This window comes from Macrosteles quadrilineatus, unplaced genomic scaffold, assembly GCF_028750875.1.
Source record: "Macrosteles quadrilineatus isolate MER2022 unplaced genomic scaffold, UCM_ALF_1.0 Scaffold_3__2_contigs__length_128488019, whole genome shotgun sequence".
In the NCBI taxonomy this organism is placed as follows: domain Eukaryota; kingdom Metazoa; phylum Arthropoda; class Insecta; order Hemiptera; family Cicadellidae; genus Macrosteles; species Macrosteles quadrilineatus.
This window is the reverse complement of record NW_026542596.1, coordinates 8,641,755-8,663,539: the sequence shown is the minus strand read 5'-3', so window position 1 is coordinate 8,663,539 and position 21,785 is coordinate 8,641,755. Positions and strand designations below refer to the sequence as shown.

General features: G+C 32.7%; 1 protein-coding gene across 1 annotated transcript in view; it reads left to right on the top strand.

Annotated features, from left to right (window-relative positions):
* Positions 1–2,825: 2,825 nt before the first annotated feature.
* The window catches only part of LOC128988540 (uncharacterized), a 71,865-nt gene continuing 52,905 nt past the window's right edge, over positions 2,826–21,785 (top strand). Inside the window, exons 1-2 of the mRNA XM_054409915.1 lie at positions 2,826–2,837; positions 4,812–5,032. Coding sequence (XP_054265890.1) covers positions 2,826–2,837; positions 4,812–5,032 — 233 coding nt within the window. The remainder of the gene's footprint in view (positions 2,838–4,811; positions 5,033–21,785) is intronic.

Here is a 21,785-nt window from a genome sequence, read left to right as displayed (position 1 = left end):
GTAATGTAGTATACGTTACTAAAATATATGACCAATTTTGCAAAACTAGGCATTTTAATGTAAAATAATTTTATTTTAAAACTGGGCCATATTTTAATAGCTTAAAATCTCAATGATATTATGAATAAGGAAAAATGATTTTAATATTTATCGGCTTTTTCAGATTAGGCAGTGTAAATTGGCGTTTTGAAGTCACCGACGAACACTAAGACAGGCAAAAAATACACCAATAAAGAGACAGAAAAACAGACAATTGGATTATTTCACGGTTTTATAAACAAAAACATTCCATGAACAAATAAAAATATGTCTTGCATATTTTCATTTCAAACTGTATTCCCACAAACCAAGATAACTGGCTGCAACTTGGTTATTTTTATGGGTAAATTAAACTTCCAAATGAGTCAACTAACTCAATTATCCAACAACTACCACAAATAACATTACCAGGAAACCCAACAGCTTTGTCAATTTCTGAAACCTAATAAAGAATAATACGAATCCAATTATGTGGATGTGTCTAGTTAAATTTTGCTATAGTGAACTCTATATTACACGAGTCGCCATGAGAAATGACCTGTCACTGCTACACTTTTTCGGTTTTGAATTTTCTTTTAAAAGCTTAAAGAAAAGATAAGTCTGAATCAAAAATTAAAAATTTTAGCCATAATACTGTGCCATAATTTCTATTATTTACCCCTGTCTTGGAATATTTTACCTGTCGTATTGTTTTTACTTTACTCACCCCCTTGTGTTTAACAGTGTTATGCCTAGCGCTGCCATAAACAGCTGCAGGTCGGAACATGTTTACACAAGTCGTGCTTGTGTTTACAATCAGCTGATCAACTCTCGGGTTTACTGTTGCGTGTGTAGATTACAAACTACCTGACATGTCCGTTGATGAGAATTAACATGTATAAAATACGTATTTTTTGTTTCACATTACTTATGTTAGGTTTGGACTTTTAAATTGTGGAACGAATGTTGCCTACATAACAGGGTTTGGATTGGAATAAATAACTTATTTAACGCTTTAGGTTTTGGTTTACGTTTGTATGACATAAACTATAAATCAAATTGATCAGTGCATCCCTCACAAAACTTGCAAAAACTGTTTTCACGAACCTAAAATTATGTATTTTTCCTCATTTCCTATAATATTTATGTAATGATTATATTTCAAATGTACACAATAATAGTTGGTTTGTTATTGAAATGTTATCGTACAATGTTTTCCGTTCATTATAGTTGCAATTGATTTTACGCGTTTCCATAGAATACCCTTTACTCAAATAAAATCGCCTATGGTAATTTAGGTTCTCAGAATTATGTTTTAGTTTGTGAGCTCTAAGTAAGTTTCTTGCTCAGATTTGCATATTTTTTAGCCATCAGGATTGTTTGGATAAGATAGATTTACTGTTAGTAAGATTATCTTCTAGTTCAATATTAAAGTAAACTTATGTGTGTATACTGTACTGGCAGTAAGAAAATATTGGTTATATAATATGTTTACGAAATTTAAATGTTTATTATAAGCGGAGTATCACGCTAGGGCTATAATCCCTGGGAATGACAAGTGCAAAGTCTTGAATATTCATAAGCTTGTTGATGAAGTGGACAAGTCCCTTAGAAACATTGCCCTTAGCTTGGGAAAGTGCCACACATGAGAAAATGTCTTGCTGCTTCTTAATTTAAATCACGTAAGGTCTTTTTAGGTGATAAAGGTCATCATACAAAATAAATAACATATATATATGTGTCTTATATATGTCACATATGTATATCTTATATACATATATATATGTTTTAAAAGGTTGAACCGTTGCTTATTTGAGCTAAGTTTTTCAACACTGTTTATTTAGCTTGTATCGCCATGCAGACGTAGTATGTACATAGGTTTCTAGCATACAATGAAACATAGGCTATATCACGTTCAATCGTATATACTATAACGTGTTTTCCATCAAAGGAAATTGATGTTCGTATTCAGAAATAAATAACATATATTACATAAAATCTATGTCATCATTATTTTATGTTTATATTTATTTATATTATTTTTTTCGTTCGGTTTTATTACCAAAACACATTGATGTGACATTATTGTAAAGCATATTCCGAGCGTTTGTTTTTTGTTAGTTATGTAGTTTCAAGTTTAGCATTAAGACTGTCAAAAGGAGTATAGACAAAGGAGTATGCCTACTTCTTTTATCTATAGTTGTAGTGCCTGCCGAGGAATGCGGCTTAAAGTCTGCCACAACAATTCTGTCCGCTTTGCAAGTTATTTTTAAGCAATTTTAGATTATTTCAATGAATTTATTTATTTATTTATTTCATACGGAAACACCATTTAACAATAATATACATTGGCAGATTACACTGTTTTGCATAAAAATATAATAACAATAACAATAATAAAATGATTGGAAAAAATAGCTCTATACAATAATAACAAGAATAGCAATAACAAACATAACAAGAATCAACAAGAACAATGAGGTGAAAGTTTAACCAGGTACTTATGCAAATATAGAAGTGATTTTGAAACAGATTAATTTAACATGGTAATATTTAACAACAATGGATGGAGTATCAAAATATAAATAACAGCATATAAATATATAACAACAAGGAAGCTATACAAAGACACATAACAATGATAAATAGGCACATAAAACATGCAAAGACATGATGGTGAAATTTGAAAGAACAGCTACGATCACTAATAGAGATTTAGGTATAATTGCCCTTGCGAAGGATCTGAATTATAGCAGAGGCAGGTGATATAAGGGAATAAGAGGGCAGAAACCTCTTAAGGTTTCAGTATGGCCGAGGAGGTGAGGTATGGCAAGTGTTAGTATAGATATTATATACTCCCTTAAGTAAGTAATGAGTAATTTGAAGTAAGTAAGTAATTGTGTTGGTTAGTCTATAGTGATAGTTTATGCGATGGAAGGTTGTACCGTTGACTACACACTTCTCGATGTACTATACTCTCTCTATTGTACAGTGTGTGCAAATCGGCCGCAAATATCAGGGTTTTTCACGTCAAAAAATTGCTGTTTTATTGTAAAACTATCTGATTTAAAATTTACATCGTATAGGTCTATAATCGGATGGAAAAATATTTGGTTAAGTGAAATTTGTTTACAAGTCAATTTTCCACATTAAAATTACCAGAAAAATATTTCTTTATACGTGTAACTAGCCGTTCGCCGAATTATATACCGTTTTAACTGACCACTCGATTCCCGTACGTAGGACGGGTCAACCGTTCGTTCATATGAAAACATGAGTTAAAAATCAACTTGGAAACTGTCCGGCCAATAGAACTTTGCAGCAATATTGCATTTGAATTGCAATAAATGGAACATGGAGATTAAATCCATACGATGAACCCAATGAAAAAGCATTGCAACAAATAGTTTCTCGATATTGTATTTTAATCCCAAAGCTGTTATTCATGAGTAGTTGTGTAGTATTTTATTACATTCGATTGCTTATCCAGGTTTCCACTTCAAACAGGCAGAACAGTGAGTCAATTTCACCTTTTCAATACCAAAAAGGAAGTTAAATTAAAATATTTGTTTGATTGAAACAATACCTATTTACTATCCTCATATTTTTGTATTATTTCCCCAAACGGAATACGTTTTTAATTTTCGCGGTTACTCAGAAAACTGAGATAATTTTTAATGTGTTGCAAATATGACATAACAGGTCTACTATGGTAAAAATGACTTTAAATCTTAGGTTTAAAATAATACTTTTTGATAATAAGTAGGCCTAAGTAAGGGATTTGGGCAATCAAAAGTATTATAAAGTAAATGCCTTTAAATCTTAGGTTTAAAATAATACTTTTTGATAATAAGTAGGCCTAAGTAAGGGATTTGGGCAATCAGTATTATAAAGTAACCAAATTGTCTGGGTGGCAGAGCCCTCACATTCATCATTTCCAAATCTGATGGTCGATTCTCCGATTCCAAAAGATATGGCTCGATTTGCCATTAGACTTCTTGACCTTTACTTGAAAATTGACCTTTACCTAAAAAAAAAACTTTAACAAACCCCTTCGGAATTGATAACCACAAAATAAATAGACACTAAATTTCAGTTATTAAAGTCAAATCTGTAGCTTTGCTACAGAAGAGTGCTGCTAAAGTATTACTAAAAAATATTGCCAGGATTTCCTTCAGTCACTATACTCATTAATTCCCGAAAATATATCTTCCTGGATCTAATGAAAACGTATTTTTCGCGGCTATTCTGTCTTTTATATGTATATATTGCGGACACTGAATAAAATGAAAAATCGAAGCCACTACAACTCATTGTTAGGGCTCTATTTCAAGGGAAATGTGATTGTATCATCCAACGATGTATGTTTGAAACTGTAAGGTTTCAATTCTCAACGAGTTATACCAGTCTCTACCCTCCTCCAAGGTTATAAGCAGCTGTCACGTGACCCTATGACTGATCGTTCTATCCCCACCAGGCCCAGGGTGTTGGTAAACTGAGTGGACCAAATTGATTTTCTTCGTGACATTATCTCAACCTAGTACTACTATACTATATTATTGTATGGAAGCGAGACATGGGTCCTATCCAAGAGAAATGAAGGACGCTTGATTGTTTTTGAAAACAAGGTCCTAAGAAAAATATTCGGCCCAGTAAACGAAGAAGGAGAATGGCGGATTAGAAAAAACAGAGAGCTACGAGCGTTATACCAGGACCCTGATATAATAGCTTTGATAAAGGCAAAAAGATTAGGTTGGCTATGTCATGTGCTATTCACAGATTGTACTGCACAGATTGTATTGCGAAGGGAAGAAGGAACAAGACTGAAGGAAGTATGTTCTGCTGTACCAACTGGAAAGCGTCCACTGGGTAGAACAAAAATGAGATGGTATGACCAAGTTAAGAGAGATGTGAGTCAGTGTGGAGGGACAGTGGAGATGGCAGCGGACAGAGAAGCGTGGAAGAGGCTGATCTACGAGGCGAAGAATCGACTGCGATTTGTAGCGCCCCAGCAGTAAGTAAGTAAGTAAGTAAGTACTAGTATACTATTGTTCTTGAAAGTATACATTACAATATTAAGACATTATAATACTTTCTGCGTCAGTCTTTTTCATAGGTAAATATATTTATATCAAATATTTTTATATTGTGTTTTATGTACACACTTTCTAAGTCATGATATTCAATATAGTTAAATTGTATAGTTTTTTTTTGTAGAAGCTACAAGACCAAAAGACACAGAGCTCATATCACGAGTGTTGCCAGGTAGAAAACTGTCTCTATGGCAACTATAGTTTCATTAAACAAAATAGTACTTTGATGTAATAAAACAAACACACGAACGTTCATGTGAGTACGCGTCTCGAATTTCAATTCAATTTGGGTGCGATGTATTGTAGGGCAACAATCAATTTTCTTATCAAATTCATTATTTTATACTACACAAATTCCAAATGTATTAAAACACAAACTTCAACCACAGTAATTGATAAATTGAATGTTATGAAAGTTTATATAGAATCAATCGTAAATGAGTCATCCGTTAGACCTACGAACAAAGCATACTTATTAGTTTTATTGATATTTATATTTTTATAGAATTAGATATAGTTTGCTCAATTTTTTAATACACAAAAATGACGACAATATTTTAATTATTTTTGTACATGTATACAATACAGCTAACAATACAGCTAAGCACCCCATATTAGGATTAAAATACAAGCATGCTTATCACCATTAATATTTCAGCAACACATTTTAACTATAATAATTGTTAAATTTTTCAATTAGATTTAATTCGATTCAATACTGACGTTTTGATAATATAGATTTTAGAAATATTTATGAAAACGACTCTATGCATGTGCATTATTTGGTTCATATACAATTGGTTTAATTCAAGAACAATTTGTATTAGGTTTGGGTAAACATAACGGTCACATCTGTTTTTCCATAATTTTGAAATAATGACCAGCTGTTATTTCATAATTTGTTGGTCATTTCATAACCAACAACACCATTTTAGGCATTTTAGTTCTTAATATTTCCCTCAGAAATACAAAAGAGCCCATTATATATGCTGTGATTTTACGCAACCCAAATAATTACAAATTGAAACACCTTTTAACAACATAACCAGCGTATGATGTGGTCCCTGTTTCTTTACTTCAATGCCGATCTGCTATTATTAATCTTTCAAGTTATCTATGAGGTTTAATGTGATTTTGATAATTTATTGTGTAAATGACACACAATATTGGGTTTATACTTGCTTAAAACAGCTTGCAAAATCGCCAAGTTAAGACTTATTAAGAATAAATTCTCAATAAAACAAAATATCTTTGATAAAAACTATGCAAAAAATTCATATCAGGTGATTGTCAATGAAATCAAGAATGCAGCGATAGCAAAGTGTGATCTTTTTGTTCGTTAAACAGTATCTTATGGTACGTATAATTTGGATTGCGTAAAAAACACCCTGTATATGCGAATATGAGTTGGACATTGAAAGTTTACTAATGTCATGGTGACTGGACTGATAATTCAAACCTAGAAATGGGATATGGATATTATTTATAGTCCATTCAACTGACAAATCTTCTCTTTTGTATAAATTAAAAGCCTTTAAAAGTTCTTAAAAAAAGTTCAACCAATCTTTTTTTAATTTTGCAAGCACTAAAAGTGTATAACTAATACATATAGTGGCATAACTTGAAAGGGGACTTTACCCTCTATATATATATTTGTTTACATCCTTATGAGCTCGATGACAAACTAAGTTAAAAACAAATAAACCAACGTCCCACACACATCACGTGTCATTCACATTCATCCTGTGGTTGATCATTTGTATTTATTACCGAGAGGGTTAAAGTGATTGTTGTTTCACCCTCTTTATGCGATTAATGGTCGTTTGTGACTGTCGGAAACATCGACGATAAAATAAAGTATCCTTTTACGTGTAAATTCATAAACATTTGGGACCCTGCAAGAATCATGTGGCTTTAGTGAGGGAAGTTCTTTGACTCATAGAATGTTTTCTGCGTCTGCTATACTAACCATTTTTCGTTTAGCTGGCTCCACACCTTAGGGTATATAGTTTAACACACAAAACTGCATTTCCGATTGATGTAATTTATTATAAGGGTTTCTAGTTTTGAGACAGGTGGCAGATTACAGGTGACAGGTGTTCAGGTTGGTGATATTGTCTTTTATTTTTATATATTCCCTTGTATTCCAGTGCAATAGTCATATGATATTTCCATTATCATTACTGCCCTTAATCATTAGCAATGGTCGTATGATTTAGATTATTTGCTTGAATCTTAATAGTCTATTGTTTTAGCAGGATTTATCTTCTCCAAGGAAGTTATTCTCAATTGGAATGGATAGTATTAGCATCTAATATTTCTTCTTTTTTTGAGGTAAAAATGTATAACAATACAATTGCTATTTTACATATATTTTATTAGGAAGCGGAGTCAGTCAGATTAATAAACTAAAAAAACTGTAATTTTGCTATATTGAGAAGTTTAACTATAACAGAATATATATAACGTTTAGTTCGTAATCAATACTATAACCAATTAAATTGAAATTAAATTAATTAAAATAAAAAGTAAAAAAACTATAAAAACTGAGTCAAAGTTGTTATTACAAATTTATCGAACCGTATGTTTTATTAGAATAAAGTACATAAGTCTAACGATAAACTACGAAAGAATGAGCCATAGTGTTTAAAGAAACTGTTATAAAAACTGTATTAAATAAATTGTTTAAAAATATAGTTTCAACTTGGATTTTGCGTTATAAATTTAAAATCCCATTTGTACTTTCATGGTATGATTGTTGTTGAGTTTAGACTCCAGCTCCAATCAGCAAACTACAACAACACAATCTGTGGCTATCGACAGTATTCTGATTTAGCTGTGGTTAGCCATTCACATCCATAGTGCACTACACGTGCACCACTGTGGCAGTCAGGGGAAATATAGATATTTGATTGGGTCTAGGCACAAGGGAGTTATGTAACTCAGTTACACATTTACGTTCAAACTCATTTTATTGTCTGCTATTTTATGATGGTATCACTACACAAATAAACTTTTCCTTTTATACGTATAATAGAACGATGTTTTAAGAGCACAGATTATTAAAATAAAAACAATCTGCCATTTGACTGAAAAATGGATCTTTGAATTATAAAGTTCTATCGATAGTTCTTTTGTAAATACCATCGTTAAGGTCGATTCACACATATCAGTTCAGTCACAGTTCCGTTACAGTCCAGTTTCAGCTCAGTCTTAGTTGCATCCGCAATTTCTCATTCAACTGTCCGTCAGTTGGTTTCAGTCAGTCTTCCGTCTCTAAAATTTACATACAAAACTTTTAAATTATAAACCTATATTCTATCAAATTTTCATTGTCCATCTTGTTAATTGTTACAAACAGTACTCATAATATAAACACAATCATTTAAACAACAATAACACTATTTTCTAACCTAAAACAGGTCCGTCAGGCGTCCGAAATATCCAAAAATATCGGTGGAAAGAAATCTGAAATTGACTGACGGACGCCGACACAGCCACTGATGGAACTGCAACGGCTGAGTGTAGATAGCTCAATAGAAAATCCATTAAAGAATATTTTTGTTAACTGTAACGTGCCTGAAGTGACTGGACTGTGACGTTCCGTAACTGATGTGTGTGAATCGACCTTTAATGTGTTAAATAGCTTCCGTCATTGACGCATGATCCACACAATTGTATTTGGAATAGTTTATTTTAATGATCAGATACTTATTACTGTATCAGTACTTTTTACCACACGTTTAGCTGTTAAACAAAAGTAAATTAAACCAATGTATTTAATAATATTTTCAAACCTACATTAAAATTAGTACGGAGCAAAGAATCCGTGTTTTTAACAATTTTATAAACTCAGTTTCGGTTTGAAAACATCCCAATAAACAATGATATCATGAACAAAAAGTGTTAGGTAATTTCATTAATTTATAATTGGTAATATTGTGTTATAATATATTTTGTAATTGTGTTATATACTGTTTTGTTTGTTGGAAAATACACCGTGTCCCAAAAAAAACTGAACAATTTTAAATTGTTATATAATACGTCCAGGCATATCTAGTCTACTTTGAAGGTGGTCATATGATAACTGAGCTCATGAAGTTTTGTTCAATATCAATTGTAACTATCAGCTGATTCATTGTTGTCGCTTGAAACTTGAAATTTAAAAATATTGCCCTGTCATTAAGCAGGCACCGTGAACGCACGAGAGAAAGCGCAATGCGTTGAGTGATACATTCAAAGTAAGTCAGATATTGCAGTGCAAAGAACATTTAGAAGACGCTATGGTCGACGTCCTCCATCACGGAACAGCATTCGAGCCTGGTATGACAAATTTATGTTAACTGGAAGCTTACAACATTTAAAAGGTAAAGGTAGGCCGAAAATCCAAAATAAATTGATTGAAACCGTGCAACAATTATTTCTTCACGACCCTCGAAAGTCTATTCGCTGTGCAGCATGTGAGTTAAATTTCAAATTTGTCAAAATTATAAGTTTACTAGCAGTAACCCGCGGGCTTTACCCCGTTTAACTTCTTAATTTTCAAGATTATCTCGTTCGCATGGCTCAATCACGTCCTGGTTGAAGTTTGTTCGCTACGCTCACTCACCTTTAGGTTGGAGCTCGTTCGCTGCGCTCACTTGCCTTCAGGTTAGCTCGTTCGCTACGCTAACTCGCCTCCAGGTTGAAGTTCGTTCGCTACGCTCACTCACCTTTTGGTTGCAAATTAGCTGTTGTCATAAATGTAAAAGAAATAATAGTGCTGCACCCTGTTGGTAATCCTTGTAACTTTAATGCTATTGAACATCATAGAACAGAACCAACTTGTTTAATTGAAACAGCTGTTAAGATTCAATAATTCCATTTCTCATAAGATTAACATGGGAAACTCCAGAGCCACTGGGGCGGAGCCCGATGGATTTTTTAAATAAGAATATGCCTATATGTTAATCGGGAATGTGAGCTATCATCATGCCAAATTTCAGCCCAATCCGACCAGTATTTTTCGCGTTCACTTGTCACAAACATATATCCATACATCCATACATCCAAACTTTCTCATTTATAATATTAGTAGGATAAGACAGAAGTTTCCGATGTCCGAGAATTGAGGCAAAGAATAAATGCAGCAACATTACTGACGAAATGCGCCATAGAGTGTGGGCTGAATTGGACAGCCGTATTGACTATCTTTCTGCCAACAATGGCAACCATGTTGAAATTCACTAACACATATGATATCAAACAAAACTTAGGAATATTTGTGTCAGTTAAAATGTAATTAGGTTATCGTGTGATTGTTAATAAACATTTTATAAGTAAATAAAATTGTTCAGTTTTTTTTGGGACACGGTGTATATCATTCAATAACATATCGTTTTAATCATTCTTGATCAAATGTGTACCCATTAAGTATACACATAAAATATTTTACTTATGTATTTCCAACAGTGCTCGTATAAACAGCTGATATTAGGCAGTCATTCTTCAAGCACCCACAAGTTATTCCAAGTCATCATACCCCTGCTAATGACCATTGAGTGTGACGTCATTAATAGCCAGACTAATGGCTGTACTTGTCCGTTGTTGGCTCTATACCAAGTGGTTGGTGAAGTGCATGCATCGAATAATCGGTTTATAGGGTAATACGGCCAAACATTACACACAACACAGCGATGCTGCCTAGCCAACAGGCTGTCTCGTCGGTCAATACATTACACGTATGCTACTTTATACTTAACGGTTGATACAAAAATTCTATAATCGTTATAATCATGTATAGATATGTGAAACTTATGATAGAAGCTATATAACGTGAAGAGAAATAGTTTTTTATAGTTGTTTCTCCAAATTACCAAACCAACTGCAATTATCCTCCTGGATGTATTGTGTATCTCAAAAATGTATTTCTAATCACTCTTTTAACACGTCAGCATTACAATAGTACTAATTAGCAAGGCTACTAGTTTACGCTGTGCTACGGATGTATTGCCATGCTAACATAAAATCTTCTGGTGGTTGAACATTTTGAGCATACTTGTCCGCTATAAACTATACCTTACTATATACAGGGTGTTTTTTTTTTTTTAACTTGCATCTTTGTTTATGTAAAAACCGCAATAGATAGAAATATGCACTTTGCGGGAATCATCTATTGAGGTAGGGGGCCCAATTGTTTTGAGTTCAACGTTACATTCACATTCCCCTCCTCTCCCCCCTGCCCAAAACTTAATTTTTTTTTTAAAGCAAGGTACCCCTTGTGACATATCAAATGAAAGAGTATGAAAAAAGAAAATGTTTGGTGAAAAAAATTGAAAATCGGCTTATGAATTTGTGAGATAATCCCCCCCCCCTTTCTCCCTACCCATTACTTTTTTTTAAATAGCAAGGTATTCCTTGTGACATGTCAAATGAAAGAGCATTAAAAAAGAAAATGTTTGGTGAAATTCATTTTTCATTTGATATGTCACAAGGGGTACCTTGCTATTATAAAAAAAGTTATCGGTAGGGGGAAAGTGGGGGGGGGGATTATCTCACAAATTCATGAGCCGATTTTCAATTTGTTTACTAAACATTTTCTTTTTTCATGCTCTTTCATTTGATATGTCACAAGGGGTACCTTGCTATTAAAAAAAATCAGTTTCGGGGAGTGGGGGGAGTAAATCACAAACTTATTAGCCAATTAAAAATTTTTTTTCAATAAACATTTTACTTTTTCATGCTCTTTCATTTGATATGTCACAAGGGGTACCTTGCTTTTTAAAAAAATAAGTTGGTGGCAGGGGGGGAAAGGGATGGAATGTGAATGTAACGTTGAATTCAAAACAATTGGGCCCCCTACGTCAATAGATGATTCCCGCAAACTGCATATTTCTATCTATTGCGGTTTTTACATAAATAAAGATGCAAGTTTTAAAAAAAAACACCCTGTATGTTAACCTGTTCTACTCCATCGATCAATCGCTATTTACAGTTAAGGACGACATATAAGAACACTGTTTATTTTAATATTGAAATTATCATATTAAATCCAGGGATTTATCCGGAATCGTTTAAACCAAAAAGGATTTTGTATATGGTTTCAAAATCATAAAATATGTGATCACTTAATAGATTTACTAAATAATAATTACAATTTGAAGTGGCCTGGCCTTGTAACAAAGTACAACAAAGTAATATTATGAACTATCAGTAAAACATATACGGGAATGACAATATTTGGCTGAATGGTCACTTATAAAGATAAACGGCCCAATACACTGTGTGTTACTTACGGTTGGATTGTTATGGAACATCAAAAGACACGGACGATTGGACTCAATGTCAAACAATAGGGAAGTATTTTTGCTAAAATACTTCCCTGTTTAACTTACCGTTCATAAATTACTAAAACAAATTATTATAGGCACTACTGTGTTTAATGTGTTGCATATACCCTTTTTGTAGTCTACACAAATATTAGGTTACAGAAAGACTTAATGAAAACTTCCATTATATTTTAATTTGGACAAATTTAGAAAGCAGCATGTAGAGTCTTGTAGCGGAGGAAAGTTTATTCTCAACACGGGGTCAATGTAATCGGCTTTTAGGATTATAACACCCTTCTGATGATGTTCTTGGTTATTTTAGATCAGTGTACTGATAGGAAGCATAGAAATCTCATCTTAGCAGTCTATTACACCGTAAGATTGAATTTTAAAATACTCGAATGCTAAATTTAAATCAATTTACATAATAATTCAAATTAAAAACATACTGGCACCAAAGTTAGATCTTTTCATTTGTTAATAAGAATAACTTTACTGACCAAGTTCTTTATAGCGTTTTTAGTGACCTTTTAATTGAAAACAGACAACATAAGACATTTTCAATAGTATTTCATACATATACTGTAAAACCTTGGGCGTTGTTATTGTGAACGTATTTTTAGTCGATCTTAAGTGTCTAGTAGATTATTATATTATTAGTATATTATACATGTATATAATGTAGAGAAATTATTGTCAGTTTGGAGAATCTTGTGTCTTCTTTAAATAATAAAATGTTTAATATACAATTATATATTTAGAAAATAATCATTTATAACAATTTACATGTCTACAGTTGATCTGGGCTGTATATTTCAAACTCCACCAGTTACCCGCATATCATTTGCAATTAATATCATGAAGTAAATAACTTAAAGTTGCATTATATTGTATTGAGACAAGGATGATCATATTAGGACCAGTCGGTCAAATTTGGAATCCTGACTGCAGGTTACCAAAATTGCGAGTGAGACGTCAGATCCGCTTTGCAAACCTCAATGTGTGTTCCTCAATTTAGTTGTTTAGGCCCTGTGCTGTACACGTTTGACCTGCCCATAAGTGTGGAATTTTGTACAGTACACTTGTATGCTGACGACTGGCAACTTCACTTGTCGTACAGGCCAGACATGACTTCAGAAGCAATTCTGCTCATCAATGCTAATTTGGACAGCATTTTTCAATGGTCTGTCATGAATGGGCTTGGATTGAATGTTGACAAGTGTGTTGTCAAGCATACTGGACCACATATTCTGATGCAGGAATTGAGTAAATGTTCTAATGAAATCACTCTTGATGACAGGAAGGATATCTGTCTGCATAGTACTCGTTCGAACCACAGGCTTCGTGAGGATTGAGGTTGGAAGAAAGTCATTTTATTTTTTCGGCCCAGAGTTGTGTAAAGGACTCCATCAAGACTTACATTCAGGGGTGCAATAAAGAAAAAAAATGTAAAATGTACATTTTGTAATTTTTTCATAGTAGTTCTTTGTATATTATATGTTTAAATATTAGACTAGTTTGGATTATGTTTTTGACTTGAGTAAGTTTGAAAATCGTGTATACATGAAACTCGCTTGTAAATAAAGGCCTTTTTATCTATTTATTTATTCAAGACCAATTAATAATAATCGTTTCTTTACAAAACCTTTAAACAAATAATGCTAATGACAAATACATGACAAAATTAATGACATTAATTTTTCTGTTTGGATCCAAGTCTACTGATCATAATGACAAACATGGATACGCCTCTCAGAACATGGAAACCTTATTTTATTGGTTTCCTAAAACATTCCTCTCTTTACTAAAATTCGATATGTTTTTTAACTCAAAATTGTTAAAAAATAATTGCTTTCTGCTACAGCAATTAACTAGAAAGCTATTAGAAAGCTATTTACCGTATCCTTAACTCATACTCACGAAACTTCCAAACACTGTGTTAATAATCTCTTGGTTTACAGGAGTGGATTACTTGGTGACAAACTTTGCCTGTTATCGTGTCATTATCCTTCCAACCTCTAACACAGTTTGTGGTATAGCTTATACATTACATCGTATGCATTGTTCCACATTAGTCATTTATACAATATTGGCCACATAAATGGCCTTGAATCATTGAATGTACGTGAATTCGTCAAACGTGTTATTAATGGTTTGAAAATATAACTTATATTTTGCCTGGTATCGAAGTGATAAAATCTAGAACTGTATTGCTTTATTTTCAAGATACAGAGGAGAAGGCTCTAAACTTTGCTCGAGGATAAAAATTGTTAAACAAAATACTATTTACCCGACGGAAATAAAATTATGGTGGTCGGAAGTGTAAAAAATGTGTGTGGGAAATTACAAAAGTAATTTATACTTCATTAATTTATTCAAAGAAATCTATTATTTGTAACCTAATTTTACCACCTATAAAATCGTGGACAGAAACATCAATGCAAATTCAGATTGGGTAGTTCACTTTACTAGAACAACTACCGTATACAGATATTTAGATAATATATTAGTTTTTCTATTTCGTATTACTTTATATTTTAACAAATTTACGTTTTTACATGTTAAAATAATTAGTTCTTTGAAATAAATTACTTTGAATTGAAAATCATCAAAAGAGGTTTTATTAGTCAAAGAAACGGATTATTTGTCGTGAACACCTCATTAGAAGACAGGGAATCTTCAAAGAGCTTAGTTCTGCAAATAACAGACTCAATCAAGAAATACTAATTTGATTACTTGAATAAAAGTTTCAATTCGTTAAATAATTTGGGCCCGTGTCACTTAACAAAATTAATATAGCATTGATTTTTATCCCTACATGTTTTTTTTTACAAATAACAATTTCTATAAAATTATGAAAATTACACTTCATATTTTGTATGAAGAAATATCGCAATATCCTCTGAGATTTCTTGTCGGACAGAACAAATCCCACCATATATCTAGGTAAGCTCCATGATCAATACCGCACTATCTTAAACCAAATCGGGTATCCACACTTTAAGCAATCCAAACGGAAAGCAATTTACAACATATCCTTTGTCAAATTGCTGCCACCAAGGAAGTTAGTTTATTTAATAATGAACTTTATGTAAGAAATAATTACCTGTGTTTTTCAACGAAAGAGAATGTTGTGGCTCTTTAGATATTCTATATGAAAAGCTACATATCCATCGTTCATAAAAAAACTTAATTTAACTTGGTTTATTAAAATTATTTTCTATCAGTTAGGGAAGGGGTTTAAATTTCCTAGACAACCTAGTATGGTATAACAGAGGCGCTGATGCAAATTTAAAATATTGTAACTGTAAAAAGTATACTTAATTAAAAGTATATTTACATCTAAAACGCTACTTACATTTAAAGTGAATATATCCAAAAGATTTATTGGACTGTAGCAAATCAATCAATTACTGTACTTAGTTTTGGTGTCATATAAGAAAAAAAAGATTTTTCTAAGTCAGGCAAAAATCTACTTCAAAAAGTACAATAAGCTAAACTCTACAAAACGTTTACAACATTTTGTAAATAAAAGACAGCTTTCTTAAACAACAGACTAAAGTCCACAATGTAAATATAACACTAACAAACACTTTTTTGAAATAACATAAGAATTTTAAATTTACAGTTTTTTTTTACTTTTACCGTAACCTTTTAGCGTACAAACACGCTTCAATATAATAAATTATTTGTTTTCTTAAGCTCTAAAATTTTTATTTGCAAAATAATTGCTAGGTTGTATGCTTTTAGCGTCAAAGATTTTGTAATCCCAACCATAAAAAAAGATTTTTGCCTCCATAAAATCAATGCAGGTTCAGGTTCACGAAATTGTTTTAGTAAACATAGGCTGCCATTACCAAACAATTGTAAAAGTCAAATAATTATCAAAGTCTGGTGCTAACAATACTTCGTTCAACATTGTTTTATTGAAATATATCCACAATTCTTTTCAACTTCCACTCAAACCATCTACTGTTTAGGGTTTTACACTAAACCTGACTAAGACAGCATTCTTACCCTCAATCAATGATATACTGTCTCCTATCTGGGAACAATCTCTACCTGTTTATTGCACTAACGATGAAAAAATGCTCCGGTGGTAACATAGAATATAGAGTTCAGCAGTGGGCAAACTTGAATATCATGCAGGAGCAAATGTAAGCTGTATTTTTAAGTCATTTATGTTGAACTATACCTACATGTATGGTTGTAAGTAGAAGTAATGCTTTGTTGGAGATAAAAATAACGTTGCCGATGGTTTTTTTTAATTCTTACACTTTTCTTACTGGATGTTTGCAGACAAAAGGCTGATATTTGGTATAGGGACAAAAATGTTAAAAAATAAAGTAATAATTGAGATATAATAGAATAAAATGAGAAAAGTAATCAAAAATAGTTCAAAGGAAAGAAGGTATTGAAGTTAATGTTGAGAAATGGGAACGTTGAAATTAAAAGAATATGTGAGAGAGAAAAAATAACTCTTTTTTATACTGGTTACAAGAGAACAAACCAACTTTTGTTTACCTTCTGAAAATAATATTTGTTTTACAATAAAATAATAGGAATAATTTAATATGAGTGCAAAAACATGTTGCTGCGAAAACTAACTGAAAACAAAGCAGAGCATAGAGCAAAGGGCATTTAAATAATATCATAGATGAATTAATATAATACATCATCTATGATAATATGTTCAAGTTTACTAAGTGATTGAGTTGGTATAGTGTATTTTGGCGGGAAAAGAGATCCTACGAAGAGCATTATAAGTTTTCCTGAATTGAAACATCGAATTTAAAATTCATACGATATCAGACCTTGAATTCAATCTTTTTGCTTGGTTTGTGTTTAGATTAACTTTAATTTGTATAGTTTAGTCCATCAATACACGTATATTATAGAGACATGTGATGTAGTAAGGATCACGTAGCTCACCAACACAGCTGACCATAATTTAGTACCTTGTAAACATGTAGTGCCTTGTAGTGCAGCATCTGCTGAGCCTAAAACATGTTTTAGGGGGATATATGTATAATATGATCCTAGTGAACCATTGTTTAGTATACAGGGTGACAAAAAGTCTGGAAACGGTTTGATATCTTTTTAAATAAATTCGTTAGAAAATTCAAAACTTTCACAACAACTTGTATGTATGAAAACTACTTTTTGGAAGAATTGCCATTTTTGTACCTTCACCAGGGGACGGCCCATGAAGAGTAGGTACATAATGTTTAATGTAAGCATAGATTGATATTCACGTCATTTTAAAGGTCTGGTCAAGTGGATTTCATTGCCTGAAACCGCGTCAAAAAAGTTCATCCGTTACAAAAAGGTGGCAGTCCAAAGTTCTTGCTGAATATACCTGTACAGGCGGTATTGGTAAATACTCGTAGTCGGCATTAGTCGGGAAATCTGAAACCCGGTTAAAATTGTCTATAAGCTAGTTGACTTTAAAATACAATTTCAGCTCTCAAGCTAATGTTTATTACGAGTGTTTACCAATAGTAAGGCCTGTGCAGGTATATTCCACAAGAACTTTGAACAGCCGCCATTTTGTAACGAACGGATGAACCTTTTGAGACGCGGTTCCCGGGAATGAACTCCACTTAACTAACCTTTTAAAATAATGTGCATATCAAGCTATGCTTACATTAAAGATTATGTACCTACTCCTCATGGGTCGTCCCCTGGTAGAGGTAAACAAATGAAAATGCTCGGAAAAAGTAGTTTTTATTATACATGTAAGTTGATGGGAAAGGTTGAATTTTCTAACAGATTTAGTTAAAAAGTTATTAAGCCGTCTCCAGACTTTTTTGTCACCCTGTATAAACTATTAACATACTCCCCAAAAACAACATCATTCCAGCTAAAGTACTTGTATTTTACTGTATTTGAATTAATCTTGAATTCAAATAACTACTTCAATATAGAGTGGACATGCACAATAAATATCAAACAAAATTCAATTTGTAATGCTTCATTGAATTTTATTATGCAGAGAAAACAAGGAATCGTCAACGAGCTAAAATTTTATAGGGAAATCACGCAATTTTGTATTCGAATATATCCTTAAACAAGCAATTCACTGCTGAATTATTATTCTGTATCTGGGAGAAATGGAGTGTGTTTAGCGTTCTCACGCAAATGAGTAGTTGTTAAAACTATTTAACAAACTAATTAGTTCGAATTTCAATAAAACTAAAAACATAAGAATTGTAGAAATGAGTATTTTAGATGTTAAATAACTGTTCTAAGTGTATAAAGGTTACTGGAAGATTACTTCAACGCTAAAACTGTAATTTATACCGAACGGGAGGGGTGAGAAACCGTATATATCCACTGTGATCCCAAAACTTTCAATGCTGTAGAACTGCATTGCTGTAAATACATGCTGTAGAAATAGACGTCATGTATTTTTGGGGAGGATGGGAAGGAATAGATATGTGTTTGTGTCAACTCTAGTGATATTTTGTATAAGACAATCGCAAAAACTTTTTGTGGGAAATTGATTAAAATTAAGATCCAACCCGTTACTAAGTGTGAGCGTAAAACCATTAGGCTAGCAACACAACTAACAACATGAAAACCAGACTTAAACCTAGTCCTAGAACAGTGAATGCTGGGACAAAAATTATTTTTAATGATGTGTAACATCAGGGATTATTTGTTTAAACCTGAAAATCCCGGAACAGTCAATGGTAGTAATAATGTTAAATAAATATTTAGGAAATCTGCAGTACAACTAAATGAATGTTATATGTATAACATTACTGTCAGCAAGCAGTTCAGGGCTATTATACACATGGAGTTTATAACTGAAATTCATACCTAACGTTGTAGAGGAAGGAGAAACATTGGATATCCACTGAAACATGAAATAAACACATGGTTGACTCGTAAATATTGTAACACTAGCCCCGAGCTACCTGATGACGTCACAGAGCTATTGGATAATGTAGCTTCGGTCTACTGTGCAATACGGGTATTATCACACAACTAAGCACCATAATAACTGGATAGATGATTCTACTAATTGAAATTACCAAAAAAGGCCACAGCTTCATGAAGTACGGTAAAGTTATATGTAAAATAAGAAGATGTATGCAGATATATAACACTGTAAAATAATAATAGTTTCTGTTTGATTTAGGGTTAGGACACAGTTACAGTCGTGGATAACAGATACTCATGTATGTAGGTGTAATGTATGTATAAATTACATAAATAATAAATATTTGGTGGATGCCTTGTGTGCTGTATTATTTTTCCTAGGACGCTAGGCCCGGGCCCGGAATTCTTTTTCACATTACTTCAGGCTAGACCTAGGGGTTGTGGCATTTATCACTTAGATAAAATCCATTGGTGATTTGGCAGGATTTGAACCCGGGAACCAGAGTCCCGCGCTCTAACCCCTAGACCAGCTCCCTCCCCTTTTGAGCTGTATTGGAAATCTGCAATTTGTCAAGCTTTTTACTTTTAATACTAAATACTTTTAATATTTTAGTTGTGTCCACCAAAAATTTGTTTTGAAAGAACAACATATTTTAGAAGGGCAGGAAGTGATTTTTTACCCTTCATTAGGTAAGGCAAAGATATGATAACAATAGCAATGAAATTAATAAGAGGCTATGGTAAATCGATGAAAAATCCTTTAGGTTTGGATGGCTTTAAATTTTAAACTAGATGATTTCTGATTAAATAAAACAACACCATTTTCGGTTTTGGGGTGGGGTTTGTCAGAGGCTCACGCCAACGGGATGTTGGGACAGACTGGAAGCACCGTCAGGTGATTATTAGGGACGACAGAGGGTGGTGGACTAAATTAAATTTCTACATGAGTTCACTAACTCCCCTGTCCATTATAACCACCAAATATGGCGCCACCACTAGGCTATGTTCGCATGGTGCAAACAAAACGTTTTTTATTACGGGACAATACGGACACTTACGTTACCTTTTCCGAATTTCTCATTCAGTATTTAGTATTTGATTATTTGGGTTTTCCTTAGCTTAGAACGTGTGCATTTCTAATGCAACTTTTGAAGTAATGTTATGTTTGTTAAATTTTAATATGGATTCTTTTCCCGTTTTTCATGTAACAAACCCCTTCACGATGTAGGGCCTATATGCATTGTTAACATATTTCAAGAATTAATATTGATTCATGTAAGAATTAATATTGATAAATATTTATTATGTTAAAAAGAATACCTATATAAAAGAGTTTAAACGCTTTAAAAAAACGCGGTTGAAAATTGAATGTTAGCAATGAACTGTTAAAAAGTAGAGTGCTGCTAAAGGATCAGATAGTAAATGGTTAAAACACGTTACTTTTCCTGGAAGCTCTCGGGATCAAGTCCCACCAGTCACAAATAGTAAGTTTGAGGTGATGCCGTAAAGCTGTAAGTCCAAATATGAATTAAAAAAAGAAAATTCTCTAACATGAGGTTAACTTATGACATCTCCTCTCAAAAAGGCAGATAACAAATAATTGTTAACCAATCTATGACAAGAAATAGTTATTTGTGTAACTAGTGGTGAAAGTGGCACTTTGCTGCACACGAGAGCAATGTTTAAACAGTACGGCAAAGTATAAATATGCAGCAATTAGCAGCTTTCTGTACTATGAACAGTACAAGGAAGCCAACTTTGTCGGGTGACTGTAGGAAAAAATAATGTATTACTCTATAACCCAATAAAGTAAAAATCAATAATTTTCATCTGCCTTTTTGGGAGGAGATATGCGTAGGTGAATTACTTAAAAAAGCTCTGTTTTATTGTTGTCTTTTTATAATTAAGTAAACATCCATTCAATATAAACTACTAGTCCAGTCGATATAATGAAAAATAGTGGGGGTAGCTGGAAAGTATTCCGAACTTGATGGAATTTTTACATGTTGTCTAGGGGTACTCTGGGATGTATATCCTGAGTTTTCAACCTCTAGCACCCTGTGCTAACTTTAGGAGGGGCCAAAAACTTCTATATTTTCGGTATTTTTTATGTTTCTTGTGTATATGTTGTAAACTAAGCATATTTTGTATACCATTGTGCATTACAAAGTTGTGGAGCATGAAATTTGCTAAATTTCGGTTGGTAAAACATTTTTGTAGACTCAAAATTAACTGTAATACGGCCAAAACAAGTTTGATTTTTTAAGCAAATTGTTGAACACGGGAAGTTTTGGCCCTATAACTATTTATTATTATCTTTGCCATGTAATTATTTTAAAAACTAATTAATATTAACATCTTGGAATACCTATTAACCCCCCTCCCATCACCCTCCCTGCTCTCACCAAACACCTTCGGTGGAAACTTGATCAAAATTGGTCCAGAACTTTTCAATAAATCTAGTGTTTTAAATCATTCA